A 21,994-nucleotide genomic window follows, 5' to 3' on the forward strand; every position below is an offset into this window, starting at 1 on the left:
ATAAATACTAATTAAATAATATTTGATATAAAAATATATCGATTTTTAAAAATAACAAGAGAACATTTTAAATTCAATTAATATTAAATCAGAATTTTCAAAATTAATATTAAATCAGAATTTGGACGGTAAATAGAAGTAAACATTTTATTTCAGAAAAATCGTTAAATAAACGTGCAACTAATCATAACCGAGGCATAATCAATCTCCTAAATTAGGATTAATTTATTTTTGAATAAAATAAAAATGAAAAATAAATCAAACGAAAGTGGCCCATTTATATTTAAATACCAAAGGGGGAATAGTATTTCTCGACATAACCAATATATGTACAGTGTATATACGTAGTGTATATTTCATTTTTGTGTAGTTTATCTAATTCAATATACAAACATATCCAAACTTTCTTTCTCTCTAAATCATCACTGCATATATTCATTAAGGTATACGTATATCACATGACAAGAACACACCCGTTTCATTTCATCATGAGAACCAGTATTCTGTTGAGAATAAACAAACCATATGATAATTTATCATCCACAATAAGTCAGCATCTAAAGTTACTTTTCCTTCATTGATAAATTGATTCTAACGGAAAAATACCACCTGTGAATCTATAAAGCTTTTAACTTTTAAAGAATATTAAATTCTTGTTTGTTTGTTTTCTTTTTTTTAAAATAATACTTTAATCTTTTCTCTATTCATTGTTTGAGATTAAAGATTAATTTTATTTTATTTATTATTAAACAGTTGCGCTATGTAACAACCGGTACTGCAACCCTATTTCTATTAACCTGCATGCTGTGCTTTTTAGATAGAATAAAAGTGGAATGACTGTAATAAAAATGACATTAGTGGGTCACTGTATATCAAATTATTCCACAAATTCAACATTAATTAAAGAATAAAAATGAAAGTATAATTGACACTTTACAAATTTTTGATGAGAACAAATTAAAGAAACTATATGATAAATAGAAAAAAAAATATATTTTCTAATCTTAAATATAAATTTCTTTTTATCTATTTTTTAATGTAATATATCACTTTTACTAGTAATTAATGAAACTGTATCTATTTATCTACTCTTTCCTAAATCTCTATTTGTCTAGCTGCTCCGTCAGATTTACTTATTTATCTAGCTTTTTCCTGAGATGAATTTGTGTATTTACCTATGAACTAGATTTTAAATAATTATATATAAAAAAAATTATTGGTATAAATAATTATATGAAATAAAAAACAATGTTTAAGTTCAATTTAAATGTTTAAATTGTATTGAAATTTATGCAAATATAACATAAATTAAAGCAACGTTGTGTTAAAAATAACTGTTTTGTAAGGAGATCTATATGACCTTACAGATATTATGTTGCATAAATGAATAGCTTACCATATTTACGATAAAACTGATTTTTTCCCCCTTCAATTAAACATAGTTACGGCTACTTTATACATTTTTACAGATAAATATACTTAGCACTTATTGTTTTTGAAATATGATAAGCTTACGTCATCTAAAACTGATCACTAATATTCCTATATCATATGATAAGACCACATGTTAAATTCTTCTTGAATTAAGTAATTCAGCTCGTTGTGTCTGCAAGTCACGTCTCACGAATTAACGACGCGTGGAGGACCATTGTCACGTTCATAAAGAGGTTGAATTGGAAATAAATATTTAGAATTAAGTCATTCTCTATTCTAACATATGTTGTAATCGTGGTATATTACTATAGATGAGACATCAAAATTTATTATATTTTATAGAAGGTGAATGAGGTCGAACATATGTATAATTGTGTAATAGTGAAATATAATATGCTTTAAATTAATAAAACTATGGTTAATTTACAAATTTGAGGAAACTACAAGTTGAAAATCGATATTTCCTGAATTACTGTACATAAAATAGGTAATCTCTTCGTGAGTGAAGTCAGCCTTCCATAATAGAAAACTGTAATTAAACTTACAACATAAATCTACAGTTGAGTGAAAACAAACGATTAAAAACAATTATTTTTATCTGTAAGAACATGCCCTTAAAAGAAGTTGAAATAAACCGCATTCTTTTCTACAATTGCCACTCCCTTTATCATAATTAAACCCATTTTTATGGAGTGTAATGTAAACATTTAAACTGCATTTGTATCATAAAATCCTTCATAATGTTTGTTAATAAACTAACTGAACCAAATACATTTTTCGAATACAAATTTTAATCGATTTTTCTAACAGGTGACGACCTATATAGAACCTTCTGTTGGTATGTTATTTCGATGGTAAATTCTAAAGAAAAGCTCTTATTTATCTCCATCTCTGCGATTTTGCAAAGAACTAGAATGCAACTTAATTATTTTAAGCTCGAATATGTATTAAGCATAACTGATAGTGGATATTGATGACATCACGATAGAGAACACTGGGATTATTGTGAAATCTTAGAAGCAAATGTGACAAATAACTCAGGAAATGCTTCGTTAAGGTTTGTATTTATGCCTTGTCATCGTTTGTCACTTTGACAATCTGGATGTCGTTTGCAACTTGTTACACATAACGTGGCCTATATTAGACGATTTTTACAAGCGAAAATATGAAATATAGTGAAGAATATAAAGCATTCGAGATATTTTACATCGTTAAAGTATTGTTATCCTCCAAAAAATCTAAATTTTTTGCTTTACTAACTCGACATCTTTCTAAGAAAATATGGTACGTAAATAAAATATATACAATAGATTTACAGCCTACGTGTACTATCGCACGGGTAATTTTACCGTCAAAATTATTCTGTAAACTGGATCGTAACAGAACAAGAAAATAAAAGAAAAAGAAAAAAATAGATCAGAAAAATGCAATTTTTCCTTAAAGAATAAGAAGGAAATTCCTCTTCGAAGAGTGAATTTTAATTAGTTGAAGTCGTAAAATAATCTTGTACAGTTTAAATAATAACAAAGAATATTTTAGAAAATTATAACCTCGGAAATGTCAAAATTAATCAGCAAAATAAAATTTATTATATGGCACGTGTTCTTAAGCACGTGATAAACATTTTAAAATTTATAAATTTCGCAAACATTTCAAAATTTTCATTTGTGGATTATGGACTTACAACATAAACTGAAGGCTACAGTAAATATTGTACTTTTATATTATCGAAATTGAATTTAAAAAAAATAAACAAAAAGAAAGAAAAAAAAAATAATAATAAGAAATAATAAATTTTATTTTCTTCGTTTAACAAAATTGACATTTTATAATAAAAATATTTTATTACTTTTAAGAAGATGACATTCGTTTGATGAAAATAGCATTAAAAACAATTTTCGTTTTCTTTTAATGTAATAAAATATATAAATTACACATCGAGTATGAAAATAAACGAAATTAAATTGAATTAAAACAAATTGACTTTATTTATTTATACTTTTTAAATTTTCTTATTTTTCTTTCTAGAAGTTAAGAAAAAATAATAATAATTGTTAATTGTCTCAATTAAAATTTATAATTTTAAAATAAATAAATTTAAATGTGAACAAAATAAAAATACTTCGGCTCCTTTGACTGAATAATAACACACCAACCGCTTAATAGTGTCTATTTTTCCCCTACCCAATTTGCCTTATCAAATGAATATTTTCAAACACATCACTAGATTTATGCATCGAGAATGGAGAAAATCCAAATTTATTCTAATACAACCGAGCAAGATTGAATTAATGTATTTCCTTCTTTCTTCCAACTAAGCCTCATCTAATTCCTAATAGATTTTACCCCTTCACCACACACGTCTCGCTAATCTCCCCCTAGTGACGAGAATGGAAGAGACCCATTTACTGGTGCAGCTGGCAAGCACGTCGAGCTACAATAGTTGAGAAACGGTGGAGCTTGTATAGCCTCGCCCAAGCAAAACTAAAGTAGAATATTGTCAACGGATCCAATTCAGAATTCGAACCTTACGATGACATCGAAACGATATATGTCTCATCAGGTAAGTGCATATATAAATTCATTCAGTATATAGTGGGTAAGGTAATCAGAAAATGAATCTGGCGGTCAAAGTCCCACAGCGCAGGTAGCATTGTCGGTGACGTCATCGTGATTCTCGAACCCTCTTCCTCCCCCATCTTTTCCCGCCATGGTGTAAACAGTCTAGGAGTGTTTGTATTGTGTCGCTGTTATTTCTTTTTTTTTACAGGTAAGTTGTTAAATTTATTCCTGTTAATAAAATGTAGTAAAATGGACCTTTTATCAAGATTACGACAACAATTGATTGATTGATGGTGGATAAAGCGTTGGTATGCGGGGAGGATAAAGGGTTAAGATATTCCAACTTGTATCTGTCTACTTAAAATATGATAAACACTTGAAAATATCGTATAGTTTCTGTACGATAAAATCCCTTATCGAGTACAGTTAACGGACTTTTACTTCTTATAATGTGTATTGACACCTGTGGATGCAATACAAAGTACACCTACATGAGTTTATTCTATGAATGTATTTATTGAATCGGTAAAAATAACAAATGCGTGAAGAATAATATAATAAATTCTGGAAATGTATATATTATACTGTATATTGTTTGCATTGTGACTCGTTAGTCCTGAGGCCATATAGGTATTTTTGGTAAATAATTATATATTTTAGGATTTATTAATGATTTCTAGTTGCGTGTAAAAAATTCCACCCACATTGCGTATCTCAACCAACGAAATGAACTGCAAAACCACCCAACCGCGAATACCCAGATAGAACTGTGGGCTGCCTGGCTACTGCTACAAGCTGCTGACCTTGGCCCACGTCTCTTTTCCTACTCTACCTGTCCTTACTTTACAATATGTGCAGTAAATAATTAATAATACGTAGTTGGCGTTATGTATTTTATAATAAACAGGAAGAGAAACCAAGCGGGCGAGGGTAACGCTCCATAGTATACCTAGCAAGTTCTGTGGGGTACTGAATGGTTTTATATTACAAAGGGAGAAGGTGATTGTATTTTCCGAACTGACCCAGTAGTAGTTTGCCTCTACCATCTGTCTGAGGTCAATTCAGAGGGGTTAGAGGTCATCCAGGTGGAGATTGAATGGGAAGATCGTCTTTCCGCTACCAGACAATTGCAGTCGATAATAGAACTTCCGGTCTGAAGATTATAGTGCTGTCTGTCGGAGTAGGCCTCATATAATAGAACTACCGAAAACCTATAATTTATTTAGTCATACAGACAGAGTAAAATATTTTTCTCTTGAATCCTCTTGTCCTAAATATTTTAAAAGTACAAATTTTCCTCTTTTGATTGTTATCTGAATTGTTCATTCGGAAGGGAAAGAAGAACCAAACACTAAAAAAGAAAAAATATATATATATATTTTTAATGTTTTATCTCTACAATTCATTCCAAGAGTTTTTTTCCCACTGTTTTAAACTTTAATGCATTATTTTTTTATAGAAAAAAAATTAAATTTTATAAAATGACATAAATTCACTTATGACATAAAAATTATCTGTATCCATCTTTAGTCATAAAAAAATATATTTTTATATACTTTTTTCCTTGTAAAATCTTTTAAAAGTTCAATTAATTGATCTTCAAGGGCAACAAAATGATAAAATTCTGCGAAGAGTTAAATTTATATAATAAAATAAAGACAAAAGACACTTTTAAAGCCTGGCACCATCCAACTTTGCAAAGTAACTTTAATAAGATAATTTGATTGTCATATGTGAAATCAATGTAGGTCTATATCCTTATAGATAATAATTTCCCGATTTTTTCTTCTAATCAGAATCGATTTAACATCTGTTAACTGAACTATCTTAAGAATTTAACTCGAAAATCAGGATTAAAAAGAAAAATAAAAGAAATTTTAACTACTATATGCTTACAATATATAGGTCATTAACTGTATTTCGCGATTTATGAATAAAGTTTTAATTTAAAAAATGAAAAATAAATAACATTCTTTTTTCCTTCTTTAAATTGGGTTCCTACATTTTTACTACAGACAGGATTTAAGCTATAAAATATAGTAGGCTTGAAGACATTTTCCGGCAATTGGCTATCTCTTGGGCGAGAATCTCCTTCTTTTCTAAAGTCCCATCACGAACTAGTTTGTCAAGGTCCGGTAGATGTCTTTTAAAAATTTACTGAACCGAAAAAACGGTAGCTCCTACTTCTGTTTAGACAATAACTAAATTTGGGATCATTTATTCGGTTAAATTATTTGATGGAGATCCACTTTTCCAGTAACTGGCTTGTAACAAAGATGGCGCCATGCCAATGTTTAGTCTCCTGATATCTTTTGTGCCGTGGTTTATTGTTAAAGTCCTTTCTGTTCGGCATTCTGTCCAAGTTCTGAATACTTTGCTTGTAGCGTTGACCGTCATTACATCCCTTACTCCGAGCTTCTATTTATATCTTAGTTGTGAATGGGGTTGTGACGTCACGCTTGGGAACTGGCAGATTGTTACATCACTTGGCAACGAATTTCGTCTCGAGGTGTAAATTTTTGTTCACCTCTCTACGTTTTTCGGGTCGATGGGATAATTGTGCTTGATTTTTATTTAAGGTGTTCGGTTTTTCTAGTTGAACTTTATACAAGAAGGGAATATTTCTATGGATAGATATATTATTTAATTAATTGTGTTCGCTTATGCTTAAAAAAAGTTGATATAAACTGTTGAGACATCACGAAATTGGGCGGAGTTTAGTGACCTTTCTCGGTGCATTAAATAGCGAGGAGGAGCTGAATGACATGCATACTCAGATAGTTCACTACTATGGAGGGATAAAAAAATTCCTGTTACAGATTTTTTCATAGTAGAACCGAGGCGGAATCAAATATAGAACTTCCTAAAAACGGCAATTAATAAACGTTGTAACACTAAATAATATTAGCTGTTGCATATTCTACGAATTAAACCTTACACAGGATAAAGGCTAGACTTTTGTTTTGTCTCATTACTCAATTTAATCCTATTAAACATTGTTATTTTTATTACGTATTTATTATTTTAGTTGCCATTTTAATTTAAGTAAATGGATCACGTTGGAGTAAATTCTTTACTCCTAAAAAAATTAACTTAGAGTATCTCTTGAGAATTGTTTCGTTCAGGGACGTAAGAGGATTTAAATATTAAATGTTTATTCGTGAGCCATAAAGAATATATATAAAAATATTATTGTTTTGCCGATGTAAGTCATAATTTATATAAAAATTTATGCACGTACGAAACAAGTTTTTATAAACGTCATTTTCGATTGTTGTAAAAACATTTAAAAAATAACTTTTCTCCCAACTTTTTAATATTCTGTACAAAAACTTATCAAATTTCGTTTATGGAAATTCTCCAAAAAATTGACAAATTTTATTTATTCCGTTGCGAATATAAAAATTTGCACGAATGGAAGCGAAAATTATCTTGCGAATCGAGGCGATAAATATAAAAATGGATATATTTATATAGGTTCTCTCTCTCTATATATATATATATTTGTGGGGGAAAAAAGCGATGAATATATTCTTGCTCTACTATAAAAAATCACCTTTAGAGGCATCAAAGTGGAAAATTCCGTGTTTCGGATTGAAAATAAGGCATCTTTGTAATTTCTATCGAACAGTTATGCCTAGGAGGATACTGTGACCCTACCCGAGGCATTAAACTTCAATTTATTTTGGGTGATATCTCTTCTTGAAGGGGAACAGACACTAAGATGACACCCCAGCATACATTGACCTATCATAATCATTAGTATATCCGTTTGATAATTTATCTTGATCGTTGCCTTTTTCTAACCGAGAACTGATGTCCTTATGAAGGAACTAGACCTCTTATTTTGAATGAAATGAACCATATAAAATTCAGAAAACGTATTTCAAGCTTATCTTTATTTTGCTGTTTCGTGTCGATTGAAAGAATTTATCATTCGAGATATAGAGGAGAGAGAAGTGTAAGGGAAAGTTAATCGATGTCTGCACACTTTTAATTTTAAAAAAATTAAATAAAAGGAAAATATGTATATCCTAAAATAGAAACTGTGCGAAAACTTTTCCTAATTGCTGACACAAACATGCAAAAATCTTTTAAAATAAAATAAAAAAAAGGAAATTTTGAAATCGAAAATATGGTTTTAATATAACAAACTCTTCTTAATTACGCTGTTAAACTTTTTTAAAATAGAATTAATTTGCATAGTATAAATATTTAGAATTTATCTACAATTAAAATATAATTATCATTGCTTAATTAAAATATTTTAAAAACTGTTTAGTTGTAATTAGCATTGTTTTCAGTAAACAACAATAATTAACATGTTTTAGAGAAGAAGTAATTAAGAGTAACATCAGTAGTCGTATCCTTTTAACTTATCTTCACTTTGTGTATAAAATCTATACAAAATATTAAATAATAATTACCGAATAAAAGGTTTTTTTCACATTTTTTATATGAAATTAATCGAAGCTTATCCATCAGAATTACAGCCAACTCTCGCTAATTCGAAACTGATTTTGTTCGTAATATGGCTAAAAGTTTCAACAACGAAAATAAATGTAAAAAATTAATATATAGCACACATTTTAGTATAAATATACGTATTTTCCTGTAATCCTTTCTGGTTTTCTCTTCTTTATATATAATCCGAACAACTACAATAATTGATCCGGATTAGCGAGAGTGAACTATATTAATTAATTAAACAAGACGAATTACTCGACGAATATTTTATAGGAAAAGTTGTTAATTGTTTAAATAATTTATTATGTTGGCTTCTAGTATTAGAGTTTGTTTCGAGGAAAAATTGAGTAATTTTAATTGAGTATTTCCGTGCAAATTATATGATTTATGTGTTTAGTCGAGAAAATACTTTTTCTTTCTTAGGAGTTAGCCTACTTTTTCGTAAGATTAACTTGTCCTTGAGTAAAGATTAAAATTTTTTTTTTGGATTTTACGCCATCACCCACTATTTTATCGCATCCAGATTGATTTTTTTAAATATTGCTTTATCAATTTAACATTAATAAATTGGAAGAAAAAGCTGAATTAACATATAAAATATTCGTTTATTGCTATTTTTACGCCAGTATCCGCTTATAGATTTTCAAAAATGATGACTACTGTTGCTGTTGAACTGTTTCAAAAGGTCATCTTCATTCAGAAGCTACCAGTGCGACAAGTCGATGCTCTGGCATTTTAATCGAGATTAAAAAATAATGACATATTTAACAGTTGGGAATTTCCACTTCTTCACTGTTCAAGGCAATAATTTAATATTTTATTTCTGTATTGATAGCTTAATAACTTTAAAAGTATAATAAAATCTGTTTAAGTACTTAGAACATATTTTTTGTTTGACATACCGTAACTCAAGTAATTTTCTTTAATAAGATTATATTTTAAAATTATAATGATATATTTATATATAGGCTTATATAAATTAAAATTTTATTATTATTTCTATAATTTTTATTCAGTTATAACACGTAAGTATAATGTGATCGTATACGATAAACAATGTAATATGAATAATATAATATTGGGCTACAATCATATCTAGTAAAAATACAGATGTGTGTATGTAGTTATTCGGAATTTATTCCAGATAATACAATATATATTATTTAATATTGTATTATCTGGAATAATAGAGTATATAAAACGAGTAGAAAGGTCTAAATATGTTTATTTTATTAAATATTGAATAATGATCAAGGTAATTTATGTATCTTAAACACAAAACGTAGGTTTATGCGCGATTTGCTTTGATAAAAACACGTATAAATGTGCTCATTTTTAAATTAAATATCAATTTTATAACTGTCTTCCTCCCATAAAGTGTACATTTTAATAACTATTTCATATATTTTCTTATTTGTAGAAATTTTGGAGCTTCTTACAATCAATCCAATCGAAGTCTTACCTTGCAATTCAATGAAAATAAAAGTTGAAGTTAATAGTTTAATAATAAATAGTTAATAATAAAAGTTTTAAATTAATAGCATTTATTAATTTTTATAGGAAAAAATAAGAAGTTTTATTTTTTTATAAATTCCAAATTTAATGCCGCTTCAGTTTATTTTGACTCAAAAATTAAATAAAACCAAACTGAAAATGAGTCGCTTGAAGAATTTTTCAAAATGACAAAATACATTAACTTGATTACCAAATATCTAAAATGAAAAAAAAAGTGTTATCCCTGACCTCATTTTCTTCATAATTACTTCATAAAATTTATTATACAGTCTTTATAATTTCAATTTAATTCAGAACGAAACTTTTATTAACCGTGTAAAAGTTTCACATTATGTATTTAAATAATAATTACCACCTCAAATATTTAAAAAATATATATAAAAAAATAACAAATTAAATCATTAGGCCACACTCATTGCAATGATTCAGCTTTCATTTAAAAAAACGGATCCTAACGAATTTGCTTTCTTTATAGAAGTAACTAGAGAGTTCGGTTTAATCCGCACCATCAATGCAGATGACATAGATTAAAAAACAAGAAAGAGAAAAAAAGGGAGAGAATCAGATTGGTCAGACATCAGCCACTTACTTTTTCTCCCATTATTCTGTCATTTAGTCAATCCCTATTAAGTGACAGACTTTTGTTGGAGCATCAGAAACGATTTAGGATTATCACCAGATCGAATTTAAAAGTATTGTCCTCAGAATTGACGTCATTCTTTTTTACACCAATAATAATACCTTTTGATCTTATCGACCTGTACTGTACTTTTAAAATTAGGAAATGCTAAGTAAATTATTCTTTCGAGTAACCGTTATCCGTTTTATTTTGAAAGTGTACATGTGACTCATACTTCAGCTGTTCATGCTGCCGAAAAGTGTTGAGCCATGACGTCATCTGGAAAAGCAAATATCATACTGTGAAGGTAGTTGTAATAAGTTATTGATTCTTGATGCTGTCTTGTTTGATAAGCGAATCTTTTTTTTTTCACTTTATAAATATATTCCCCGCAATATAAAAATCATCATAATCTGAAATCCAGAAAGTGTTCACATTTGAATATTTTTGAAGAGTGTTGTGACGTTTTTCGAATGAGGTTTTTTTAGTTTCTTGTAAGGATATTTTTTTTACTTTTCTTTTTAAAAAAAAAACATTTTTCAATTTCATTCAGAAATTCGATTCTCTGTTTAGACAATAAAGCGAAATGGATCGTTTTTTTATGAAAAAAGTTTCGAATTTCGAAACAAGAAACGTTTTATTTTTTATATTTTCAAATTACAAAAATATATATATTTTTTTGGGGGTGGCGTATGTTTTTTTCTTATTTTTTTGCAATATTTTCTTCATTTTTTAAAGCGTTTGTTGAAAATTTAAGTTTAGATTTTAAGGAAAAATTATCTATTTTTTATATTAATTAAAAAATATAATTTCGAATGAAAGAAGTAAGTTTTAAGTGTATATATTTTTGGTTTGATGAATAAAACTCGAGTTTAATATAGAATAAGGTTAAGCGCACTTAAAAGGGGATCGGTTAATTCGGCTAAATCTTGTAATATTTGTTGTTTTAAGACACTTCTCCAAGTTCCGTAACGTTTGAACTGCATATAAGCTTGTCACTCCAGTCGTAAAATATTTTATGTGTTAACTAAAGGTCGTATTTAGAAGGACAAGTTTCCATTATTTCTTTTCAGTAGGGTTGTAGAGTTGACTTGCGCAACATCTAGCTTCCATTATCAATCCTAATATGACCTATAAACAGAGATACGTCCTTTAACGACCGGCTTGATACGAATATTGATTTAATTTAATGTAATAATTGAATAAAGTTCTAAAGTCGTACGCCGTGCCGTTTTATATTACATTATCTTCATTAATTATATAGTAAAAGATGATTAATATTTATATTTTATGCTTTGCATATGGCAAAACTTCTACGTGCCGCCATCTGGCGGCGAATGAGGGAGGAAAAAAGGGAAGGAAAAATGAATTTTCATTACCTTGATTCGATAAGTGCCTCTTGTGGTTAGACGACATACTTTACAGTTCTTTTCATAACCACCTGTTTTGTCTATTTTCTTAGTGTTCTTGGGTCACTGACGAGCATAAAGTTACCATTAAGGAAGAAGTCTATCCATCATATAACTTGGAGTGGCCTGTCCGGCAGACAGCTTTATCGATCCCTTTAATCTTCAGCTAGCCGAGTGTCACCATTGACGAACTTTACTTTCTTTTTTCTTTTCGTTTTTTTTTCTAAAGGCTTCCCTCTCGAGTTTTATGAGAATCGGGTGCTTTAGTCGCGCGGGTTGTGTCGGGATGTCACTCGCCTCGCCGGACTCTTGATGTCGATCGAAAGGATGGACCTGACTACCGGAAATGGGATGCCTTTCATGCATCGCAGATTTGATGGGGAAAAAGGGGCTGTTGTTATCAAAACGTCAGCCATTGAGTCTGGCAGGAGGCAAAGATCAAATTTCTCTTAACTTGAATTTTTATTTATAGATTGACGGCCTTTCATTTAAGCTGCTGTTTAGAAGTTGCCAGTTTTCTGTGATGGAAAACAATAAGGCGAGAACAAAATCCTGTCATTTTTCAACACGCGTTATATTAAAACACTATAGAATTTATCCGTCTATAAAATATAAAATTTAATTTCTCCACATAGAAAATTTTCTATTTTTTATTTATTTATTTTTTAAACTTTGACCCGGTTGGTTTATTTTAGTTTATTTATGTGCCTTTAGAATACTATCTAAATATGTCTGTTATCGCATTCTCCAAGCTTAAAACTTAAATGGGGTCTCTAAGATGTTCAAGAGCTTACCCATCAACAAAATTGGTGCAATCATCCATCTGCCTAGTAACTAGGTAAATAAAGCACTTGTGGGGATTGTGTTTTATGGACCCCCTACTCTATATATAGGTTTTTTTTTTTTTTTTTTGGTTAAAGATTGAAAGCTAAAGCTAAGGCAACTTTAATGGTTCTGCTTACAGATTCTATTATTGGATGATGTAGAGAACTAACTGAATACAAGACTGAGAAATACAATTGGGAGGAGGAGAGAGTAAGGGCAATAAAGTCTGGTAGAAAAGTAATACAGAACAACAACCAATTATTGGATGCCGTGGAACACATACAAAAAACATCCAGAATTCCTGTTAAATTATTCTTAAGAAAAGTTTGGTGAATTATGAATTTTTCATAGAAAAACAAAAGAAAAGATCTTAGAGTATTAATCGATTGTAATGAAGATTTACTAATTAAGGTTATTGTTTAGGGCATCATTTACTGAATCTAATATGAGCATATTTAATGTTGACTCATACTCAAGAGAGCCGTCGTCACTAGCGATAAATTTTAATTTTCCTAAAGATCGATAAATTAATGGTTTGACCTAAGCAATTCATTAAGAAGATTTTTATGAGGAAAATATTTTTTCCTTTAATTACAAGAACGATAAAACAAAAATGCAATATAGGAAAAAAAACCCATTACATTTTGAGGCAACGCATCCCGCCATCTGTTGAGAAATTTAAATACTAAACATCATTAAAAATATGTATTTTTTATCGTTTTTTATTAGGTATTTAATGCTGTTTTTATGGTTAAAATAGTGAAAAATAATTTTATTTAATATCCATTTTTTTGATATAGTAATGTAGGCTATAGTTGAACCGAATATATATATAACTTATATGATAGAGATGCCCTCTTGGTGGAGTGTTTTTTTCTTCAATCTTTCACATCGAATCAGTAGAAAATAAGTTGTATCCTGTCATATCTTCCTGTCTCACCTTCGAACGTAATCGTCGAAGACAATGGAGGGTCTAGGGGGATGAAAGACGCTTTAATCATAGTAATGGAACGTTGCCATCGGTGACTAGAACCATTCAAAATCGATAAGAAAGCCCATTCCATCCATTCACCTGCTCGGACATTACTATGACGGACCAGAGTTTTACGACATGATTTTGGTTCTAATGCTTGAGAGACATAGTAAAAACGTACTCTTTGATACTATTAAAACCAACAATAAATTGAATTGTAACACATCACCAAATAATAAAAGCGTCGCCGACTTAATAGATATTTTTCTTTAGGCTAATGGCCTTTGTACGCTTTACGCAGATTTTTATTATTTAAAAATAATGTCATAATAAGAAAATTAACATTTACGAGCTCTTATTTTTGCTTCTACAACTAAATAACTGTGGAATTCTTTTCTATGATTAATGGTGTAAAAATTTTCGAAGTTTTATTTTTTTTCTTCATTTACTTAACTGTTTTGAGAAGAATTGGAATTTTTTTTTCCCGTTGAAAATCGGGTACTTTAACGATTTTTGTGTGTTAAAGTTCCTTTTTCGGCTTGTAGGAGGTTAATGGTTAAGACGAAGACGATTGATGGACATTGGAGATCCGATAGTTAAGAAAGACATCTAGTTAAAGAGAAGTGGAAATTTAGCCGTAATTGGTCAGATTGAAGAAAAGCGGAAAATGTTCTCGAGAATGGAGACATCCATCAATGGAGAAATTTATCCGGATAAAAACTATTAATGCCGTAGATAAACATTTAAAAAAATTCCTTTTCCCACGTTACAAAAACATGATTGAATTATCTAATCGCTTCGTTCCATTATTTTATATGCTTAAATCGTTAAAAAAATAAATCAAATTACATCTTAAAACATAAAAAAAACCTAAGTGCCGAAAGTACAGTAAGACTTTTATAAATAAAAATTTAAATCTTATTTTTATTCTTTATAAGTATGCAATAGCCAGAAGGTTTCTACATCGTGTTATCAATATATTAAGCCGAATATTTTAAGTTTATTTAATAAAAGAAAACTGATTCTTATCAAAGATATTATCTTTGAAATATCGCTTAGTTTACTCTTTATCATTAAACAACCCAATAAGAATATTCGAAAGTATAAACTGTTTTCATAATTTCATTGGAGATTTGATGTAATGGAATAATAAATCTGAAAATTTTCAATGACTTTTATATCATTATCAAAAGCAGAATACTATTTTTTTTCATTAATTACTTTCTTCGTGTTGGAATGGATTTGATGCTAGTAATAAAAAGATATTTGCTAGAACAGATCTTTAAGAGCTGCTTGATAAGGAGAATATGAGCAATTTTACAGTCCCACTGGAATTCTGTTATAGTGGGAAAGTCATTAACAAGTACAGAAATTAATTACAATTTTTATTCAGTTGACAGCAGAAGAATTATACTTTTTTTCTATCTTATTTCTTTATAGCTACAATAGAATTACTATCGGAACTATCAAGGAAAAAGACTTAAGAATATTTGCGAAATCAAATTAAGAAAACTTAAAAATAGGAAGGAATTTTGAAACTTTTAGAAATTTCAGATAAATTCTGATAGAAAGTTTTATTTTTTATAATAAAAAATATTATTTCGCAGATTTTTAACTATTTATTTTAAAACTATTTATATTTAATTATAGAGTTTTCATTAGAGTCTGTGTTTAAAACTTATACACCGTATTTATATTCTCGATCTAAAAGAAACACATTTTAAATCAGAAATTTCCAAAAATTTCCATGAAATTTTCTCTTTTAATGTTCCGAAGTTCTTCAATAACTCTCCAGTAATTTGACCAAAAATAAGCTTAAATCTTTTCATACACTGTCAAACCTCTGAACAACGGCCGATGACGGGAACATAAAAAATGGCCTTTGTTTGGAGGTTCTTTTGTAACATTTTGAAAGGAAACGTTTCTGAAAAAAATGATCGTTGTTGCAGGTTCGACTGTATATTAATATTATTATTTATATTTAAAAATTTATAACATTCTTTTATATAACCCTACTTCATTAAAGTGAATAAAATTGTAAAATATTTTCGATGATCCTTTTTCTCGCTCTAATTGGAATCTACTAAACGTAATCAGTTCTTTAAGTTAAAATAGAAATTTTCCATAATATAAACGTGATAACTCTGTTTGATTAATGTTTTATTAATAACTTATATCTGATTATAGAAAAACTAACGTTATTATTCATCCGTTGCCAATTAAAGTATGATAAAATGGAAGAAATTCCAAATTATAAGTCCGATAATTTAAGGTGTTTTTAAAATGCTGTTAATTTTGAACTCATTCTTGATATTCAGTACGAATTTTTTTCATTTGTGTGAATTAATGTCTATGGTACAACAATGAAAGCTTATGAATTGCTAGATTAATACATTTATTAAAGCGAACTGATAAGTAGAATGTATGAAATTATTCTCTCAATCTCATTGGAAATGCGATATAATGGAACAAATTGCTAATAAATCCGAAGCGTAAGGATTGAAGAGATTTTCAATTGATCCACTATTCTGAAACGTGTCTTTCATTGATTGTTCTCCGCAATCGCCCTGTAAGACGCGTGATTGATGCTGGAAAAGAAGAGAAAGATCCAACGTAATTAAAAGCAACCCAAGTTTTGGACAATAATGCCTCGTTTTCCTTATTCTACCGCATTGGTTGCCGTGTCGATAAGCAGTCATTTGCGATGCTTGTATACTCTTATCTGTCCTTCTATTCAATGTTGGTGTTTAATTAAAGAGGATGACGCCGTGCAGAATGCTGTAACACCAAATGGTGATCGCGTAGAAACGAATCTGGTGTCAATAGTGGGATTAAATTAATAGGAAAGAAATTAATCAGGTTTTAATTACATTTTTTACCAACGTTGCAATAGCTATTATTCTCAGAAACCTTGAAGGATTATTATTATTAATTTTTTCTTACCTTTTTAGGAAAACTTTCAAATCGAAAATTGAGTTTAATCATTTTTTTTCGATTCATATCCATCACCATCTCTCATCTGCACTTCACGGACTCTCTAGCTAATTGCAAGAGGCAGTAAATTACTTGCTAACGGCTCTACTGACGATGCTGACGTCATCTTCTAAGTCTGTAATAACGCAATACAGTCTAAAGGGTTGTAAATTTTATTTATGGGGTCTAATGCATTGTTTCGCTAGGCCAATTTGTCCCGAGCCTGTACCAACCTGGCATAATTAAACGTCACATTGCAAGAGTCGCTCGGATATAATATTCTTCTTGCAGCTATTAACTGCACACTGTGTAACTGTGTTTCCAGACGGTAATCTAGAAACGGACGTCTTTCTCTTTTTCATATTCTCTTACTAAGAATTATATAAAGAAAAATTAAAGAAATGAATTCTGTGTATATTAGTTGCGGGCTTAATATCTTTTCATTTAAACTTTTTTTTTCTATAATTAAAAAATATATGGCATAATTGTTTAGCTGTTAAAGTAAAATATTCTATCGTTTTACCTCTAAAATTGCTACTATTAAACAAATAAAATACTTTTTTATTAGTCTTTTACGATGCAAATTCTAAACGTGAAATATATGCTTAGCATTTTTTAAAGAATATTAAATTTTTATTTCGATTATTTTAAGTATAATTTTTAATTATTTTTATTTAAGGAAAGATTAATTTAATGCCAAATATAAAAATGTAAACGAGAAATGATTTACTGTTTTCTGCTTAAAATGGCTGTTTACATTGTTAAAACTTTATAAAATCAATTAATTTAAATCCTGGATATCTACAGAATTTCATCAGAGTAAGGGATATTTGTTTGATAGAAGCTTGGCATATGATGATTTAATTCGCTTTGTGCATAGGATAAACAGTAAATTACATTTTAATGTCCAGTTTATCTTAGACCAAAGAGCCGTATTCTAATATCTTAATATTCAACGAAAGGGAGAAAATTAAAACGAATTACATACGAAGCAAGGTTATTTTATCAAAATAAATTAACGATATCTTTAATCTTATTTTAGTTGCTAACATTTCCTTGATCATTATTTAAAGATAGAATCGATTCATCTATCTTACTCTTGATGGTTACAGTAATAGTTCTAAAATGAGTTAACTTCTAATCCTCAAATAGCCTTAAAGTAAAGAGAAAAGAAAAAATCTAATATTTATAAAACAGCTTTTAGCCGTTTTCTTAAATTTTAAGCTCTAAAAATTGCATTATTTTTCTTCGGAATTTAACTAAATTGCCATAATGTATGCTGTCTTCTTCTCTCGGTTGATGCACGATACACGAGAGATTAACTTACTTTATTAAACAGTTTTTATTAGGTTTTTGAAATTTTAATAAATTTCGATGTTTAGGTTATTAATAATAATGCTCTTTTTTCTTGCAGATATGATCGTTTACAGTAGAGAGGGGAGGAAATGCGTCGTTTAAAAGGATCGCCGAGTATCATAGTGCTGCTATTTTACTTCATTTGTTTATGGTCGGAGGCAGAATGTGGCCCGCGAACGAGATGTCGTAATTGCGAGTGTGACGAAATCAACCTTAAAGTAAATTGCGATTCTGCAGAATTACAGACTATCCCAATATATTTTAATCCCGGATTAAGATGGCTAAGAGTGACTAATAACCAGATAACAGGCATCGATTCCATCTATAATAGCTATCGTAATTTATCTTATTTGGATATATCCCACAACGAAATTACAGATTTAAAATCAGAGCAATTTACTCGTCATAATTATTTAGAAACATTATTGATTAGTCATAATATGATAACTTCTTTCAATAATCGAACATTCGTGGGTTTAATGCGATTAAAGATATTACATTTAAACGAAAATCATTTAGAAGATATATCGTCCATGAAATTTTCACCATTAAAAAGCCTAGAATATCTTGATTTGTCACGAAATCGTATTAGTTATGTTGATGTTGATGCTTTCTACGGGTTAAATAATTTAAAATCTCTATTATTAAGAGGTAATAAACTTTCAGCCGTACCTTCGTTATCTTTTCACCACATTCCGAACCTCCTATCTTTAGATATTGGTTTAAATCCTATCGACAAAGAACTCGTTAATGATTCATTTTCTTCATTGTCCAACCTGAAAGACCTTTACTTGGACGGATGCGCTTTGAAAAAATTGAATTCTGCAGTATTCCGTAATCTCTCCAACCTGCTCACACTAAATTTAGGAGATAATAAACTGGTCGACGTTCCGACGAATTCATTTAAATATATTATTAATTTAGAAAAATTAATTCTAAGTCAAAACTTATTTAACGAAATACCACCAAGAGCTTTTCGAGGTCTTAAGCGATTAAGAAAGATTATCGTCACTGGTTGTGTTAATTTAAAAATTATTCGTGAGAAATCGTTCGAGGATAATGCAGATTTGGAGTATATAGGATTTGATCATAATAGAAAATTGACAAAAATTGAATTTGGTGCATTCAACGGATTGGCAAACATTCGAAACGTATCTTTACGTGGTAATGCATTCGAAACTTTCGACTCTCGTCTCTTAAGTTGGGACGAATTAGATAATATGAACTTATCCGGTAACCCTATAAGGTGTGATTGTAGTATTTTGTGGATGAAAAACCTACTCAAATCTTATAATTCCACCGATAACGTGGTATGTTCTTCCCCCCAATTAGTTGCCAATCGTCGACTTGTAAATCTTTCTAACGATGAGTTAGGGTGTGACAGTCTAAATGGTAAAAGACAAGTGTTCATCTGTGTTACAGTTTCTGCAGCTGTGATAATTGCTGTTCTGGTAACGTTAGGGTTTAAATACCGGACAAAATTAGCTGGAATGCTGAAAGATAGATGGAGTGGAAACAGAAAGGAACCTCACTATCAAAAGACAAACAGCGAAGAAGAAAGCACAATATTACAAGCTGCACAACAATCGCTAAAGATGACACCAGTCACCGAACTGTGATAAATAAAAAAGTATTAAAACAGGACCATTTCATGTAGACATAAGACAATTTGTCTTCTTCCTTTTTTATGTATATCTGAAATGTCAATATATATATATATATAATAGTTATAAAAAAAGGACAATCAGTGTTTTTTTTAGTGTAGAAAATATCATTCAAGAGATGTAAGTATTTCAAGAATGTTGAACTTAATTGTATTAAAGAATTTGTAATGTGTACTTAATTGTATTAAAGACTTTGTAACTTTTATTCTCAGAGGTGAGTATCTACAGTCGAGTGTACTTTCCGCTAGTTCTTTCTCCATCAAACACTTTTATGGTTTTCCACAATAAACGTAGCACTCAACCATCAGGGGATGTTTATAGACTTCAGGCTTAGCCATATTTCTTTATCCACAACACGCTGAGATGGTCTTTCAGTATCTAACGTCACATAGAATACATTCAGGATTGCAGGTGAGTGCAAGTGTTATTTTAAACGATTTTCTGAGCAGTTTGGGAAAATAACAGCAATTTTCTCCTTTTCCCCTCTTTCAAATTTTCAGAATAATTATGCTAAATAACCAATTATCTAACATTATAAATTTAGTTTAAGAGAACATAATGAAATATTCATAAACTAACCGTGTAAGGATTGAAAATTTCAAAATTCTCAAACACGCACACGTTTATGTATGAAAGATTAGTGTTATTTTCTGTAGAAAATTATTTTGAGTCATGTTTTAAACATATTTACTCTATGAATCATTATACAAACTAAAAACAATTTCATTGTATTTAAATAATTTTTATGTCTCTTGCAAAAACGAGCGCAACATCCTCCGAAATCATACCTAATTTTTATAAATAATTATAATTTTGTACAGAGAAAATTTGCTTTAGATCTTCAGAAAACAGAATTACATATAGAATTTTTATACAAAGAAATTTATCTTCGAAAGAACAGGGAATTTTAATACTTTACACTTAGTGAAAAGCATAACTTTTTCGATACTGTATATTATCACAATTTATTCTACACTTAAAGTTTATAAAGAATATTAAGTTTATAAACTTGATTGAACTTTGATGTTGATCTTACTGATCAAAACTGATGTTGAACAACGAGATCAATATCAGTATAACTTTAAATATATATATATATAATTTCATTAAAATATAAACTTATTAAAAACTTTTAAACACCAAAAAGTCTTAATGAAATATCTAGGGACATGACAAAGCAAACTGGTATTTTATAAAATTCGAAAATAGTTAATGAAGAGAATTTATTCTATATTTTATCATAAATTATTCTAAAGTGAAAAATTCTAAAAAAAGGAAAGAAATTTGAAACTTAAAATTCTCCACATTTTCCAATATCTTCAACTTACTGATAGAAAGTGTATCAGTCCAATCTAAAATTGGCAGAAACAGATCTATAATGCTATAAGAAGTCAGTTCTTTGATATTGTTATGCTATATTGTTCCAGATATCGTGATATTGGCAGACTTTAAGCACCATCTTTGAAATCCAATTGTAAGCGCTCAACCAGCACATATTACCTTGAAAAGAATTCTTCTTGCTTTAGGTTATAAAAGAATCTCAACAAGATAGAGTGGTCTATCTTAAAAGATGGAATACGAGCTAAATTTTCTGCTGTGATTACAATAATGGGAAATCTTTGTACCCTTAAGACTTATTTCTGAATCTAAATTGCATAAAACAAAGGTCCCCTTTTCCCACATTTTATCAGAATTTAAATTTAACTTATACATTTTTTATAATATTCAAGGAAAAAATTTTATTATTAAAAAAGATATTATAAATTTTGAATAAAATTTCTTTTAAATTTCGATTAAATATTCAATATTTTTGTATTATTGGTTAATTTTTTATATTTAAAACGATCGATGGCCAATGAAAGCTCATTTTAAACAAATATACATTAATAAAAGTTGATTGGTTAATAATTAATCAGGATAAAACTACGCTATTGGTCGATTCGAGAATTGAAAAGAACCAAACAAAGCAAACCATTTCGACGTAATAATAATGTGTTCTGTAACTGTTATTGATTGGTCAATATTAATTTTTAAATATATTTATGAAAGAAAAACCGAGTTTTTATCGAGAAAAATGTAAAAAAATGTTTACTTTTTTGAAGAAAAAATGAATTTTAAATATTAAAAAAGTTTTTAGTGTATTCAGAATTTTAGAAATAACCAAATTTAGTATAAAAATATTTTTATTCAAAAGGTT

General features: G+C 29.0%; 1 protein-coding gene across 1 annotated transcript; it reads left to right on the top strand.

The window, feature by feature from the left end:
• The first annotated feature begins 3,822 nt into the window (after positions 1–3,822).
• LOC136968354 (leucine-rich repeat-containing protein 15-like) lies at positions 3,823–20,002 on the top strand. The gene is made up of 2 exons (XM_067262363.1): positions 3,823–3,997; positions 18,192–20,002. Exon 2 carries the CDS (start codon positions 18,223–18,225, stop codon positions 19,750–19,752), a length of 1,530 nt encoding a protein of 509 aa, XP_067118464.1. The 5' UTR covers positions 3,823–3,997; positions 18,192–18,222; the 3' UTR covers positions 19,753–20,002.
• Positions 20,003–21,994: the final 1,992 nt, after the last annotated feature.

Source organism: Centruroides vittatus, unplaced genomic scaffold (assembly GCF_030686945.1).
Source record: "Centruroides vittatus isolate TY-2023 unplaced genomic scaffold, ASM3068694v2 contig_1450, whole genome shotgun sequence".
Lineage (NCBI taxonomy): Eukaryota > Metazoa > Arthropoda > Arachnida > Scorpiones > Buthidae > Centruroides > Centruroides vittatus.

Coding starts and splice junctions, on each gene's coding strand:
- LOC136968354 (XM_067262363.1), top strand. CDS start 18,223: ATGCGTCGTTTAAAAGGATCGCCGAGTATCATAGTGCTGCTATTTTAC.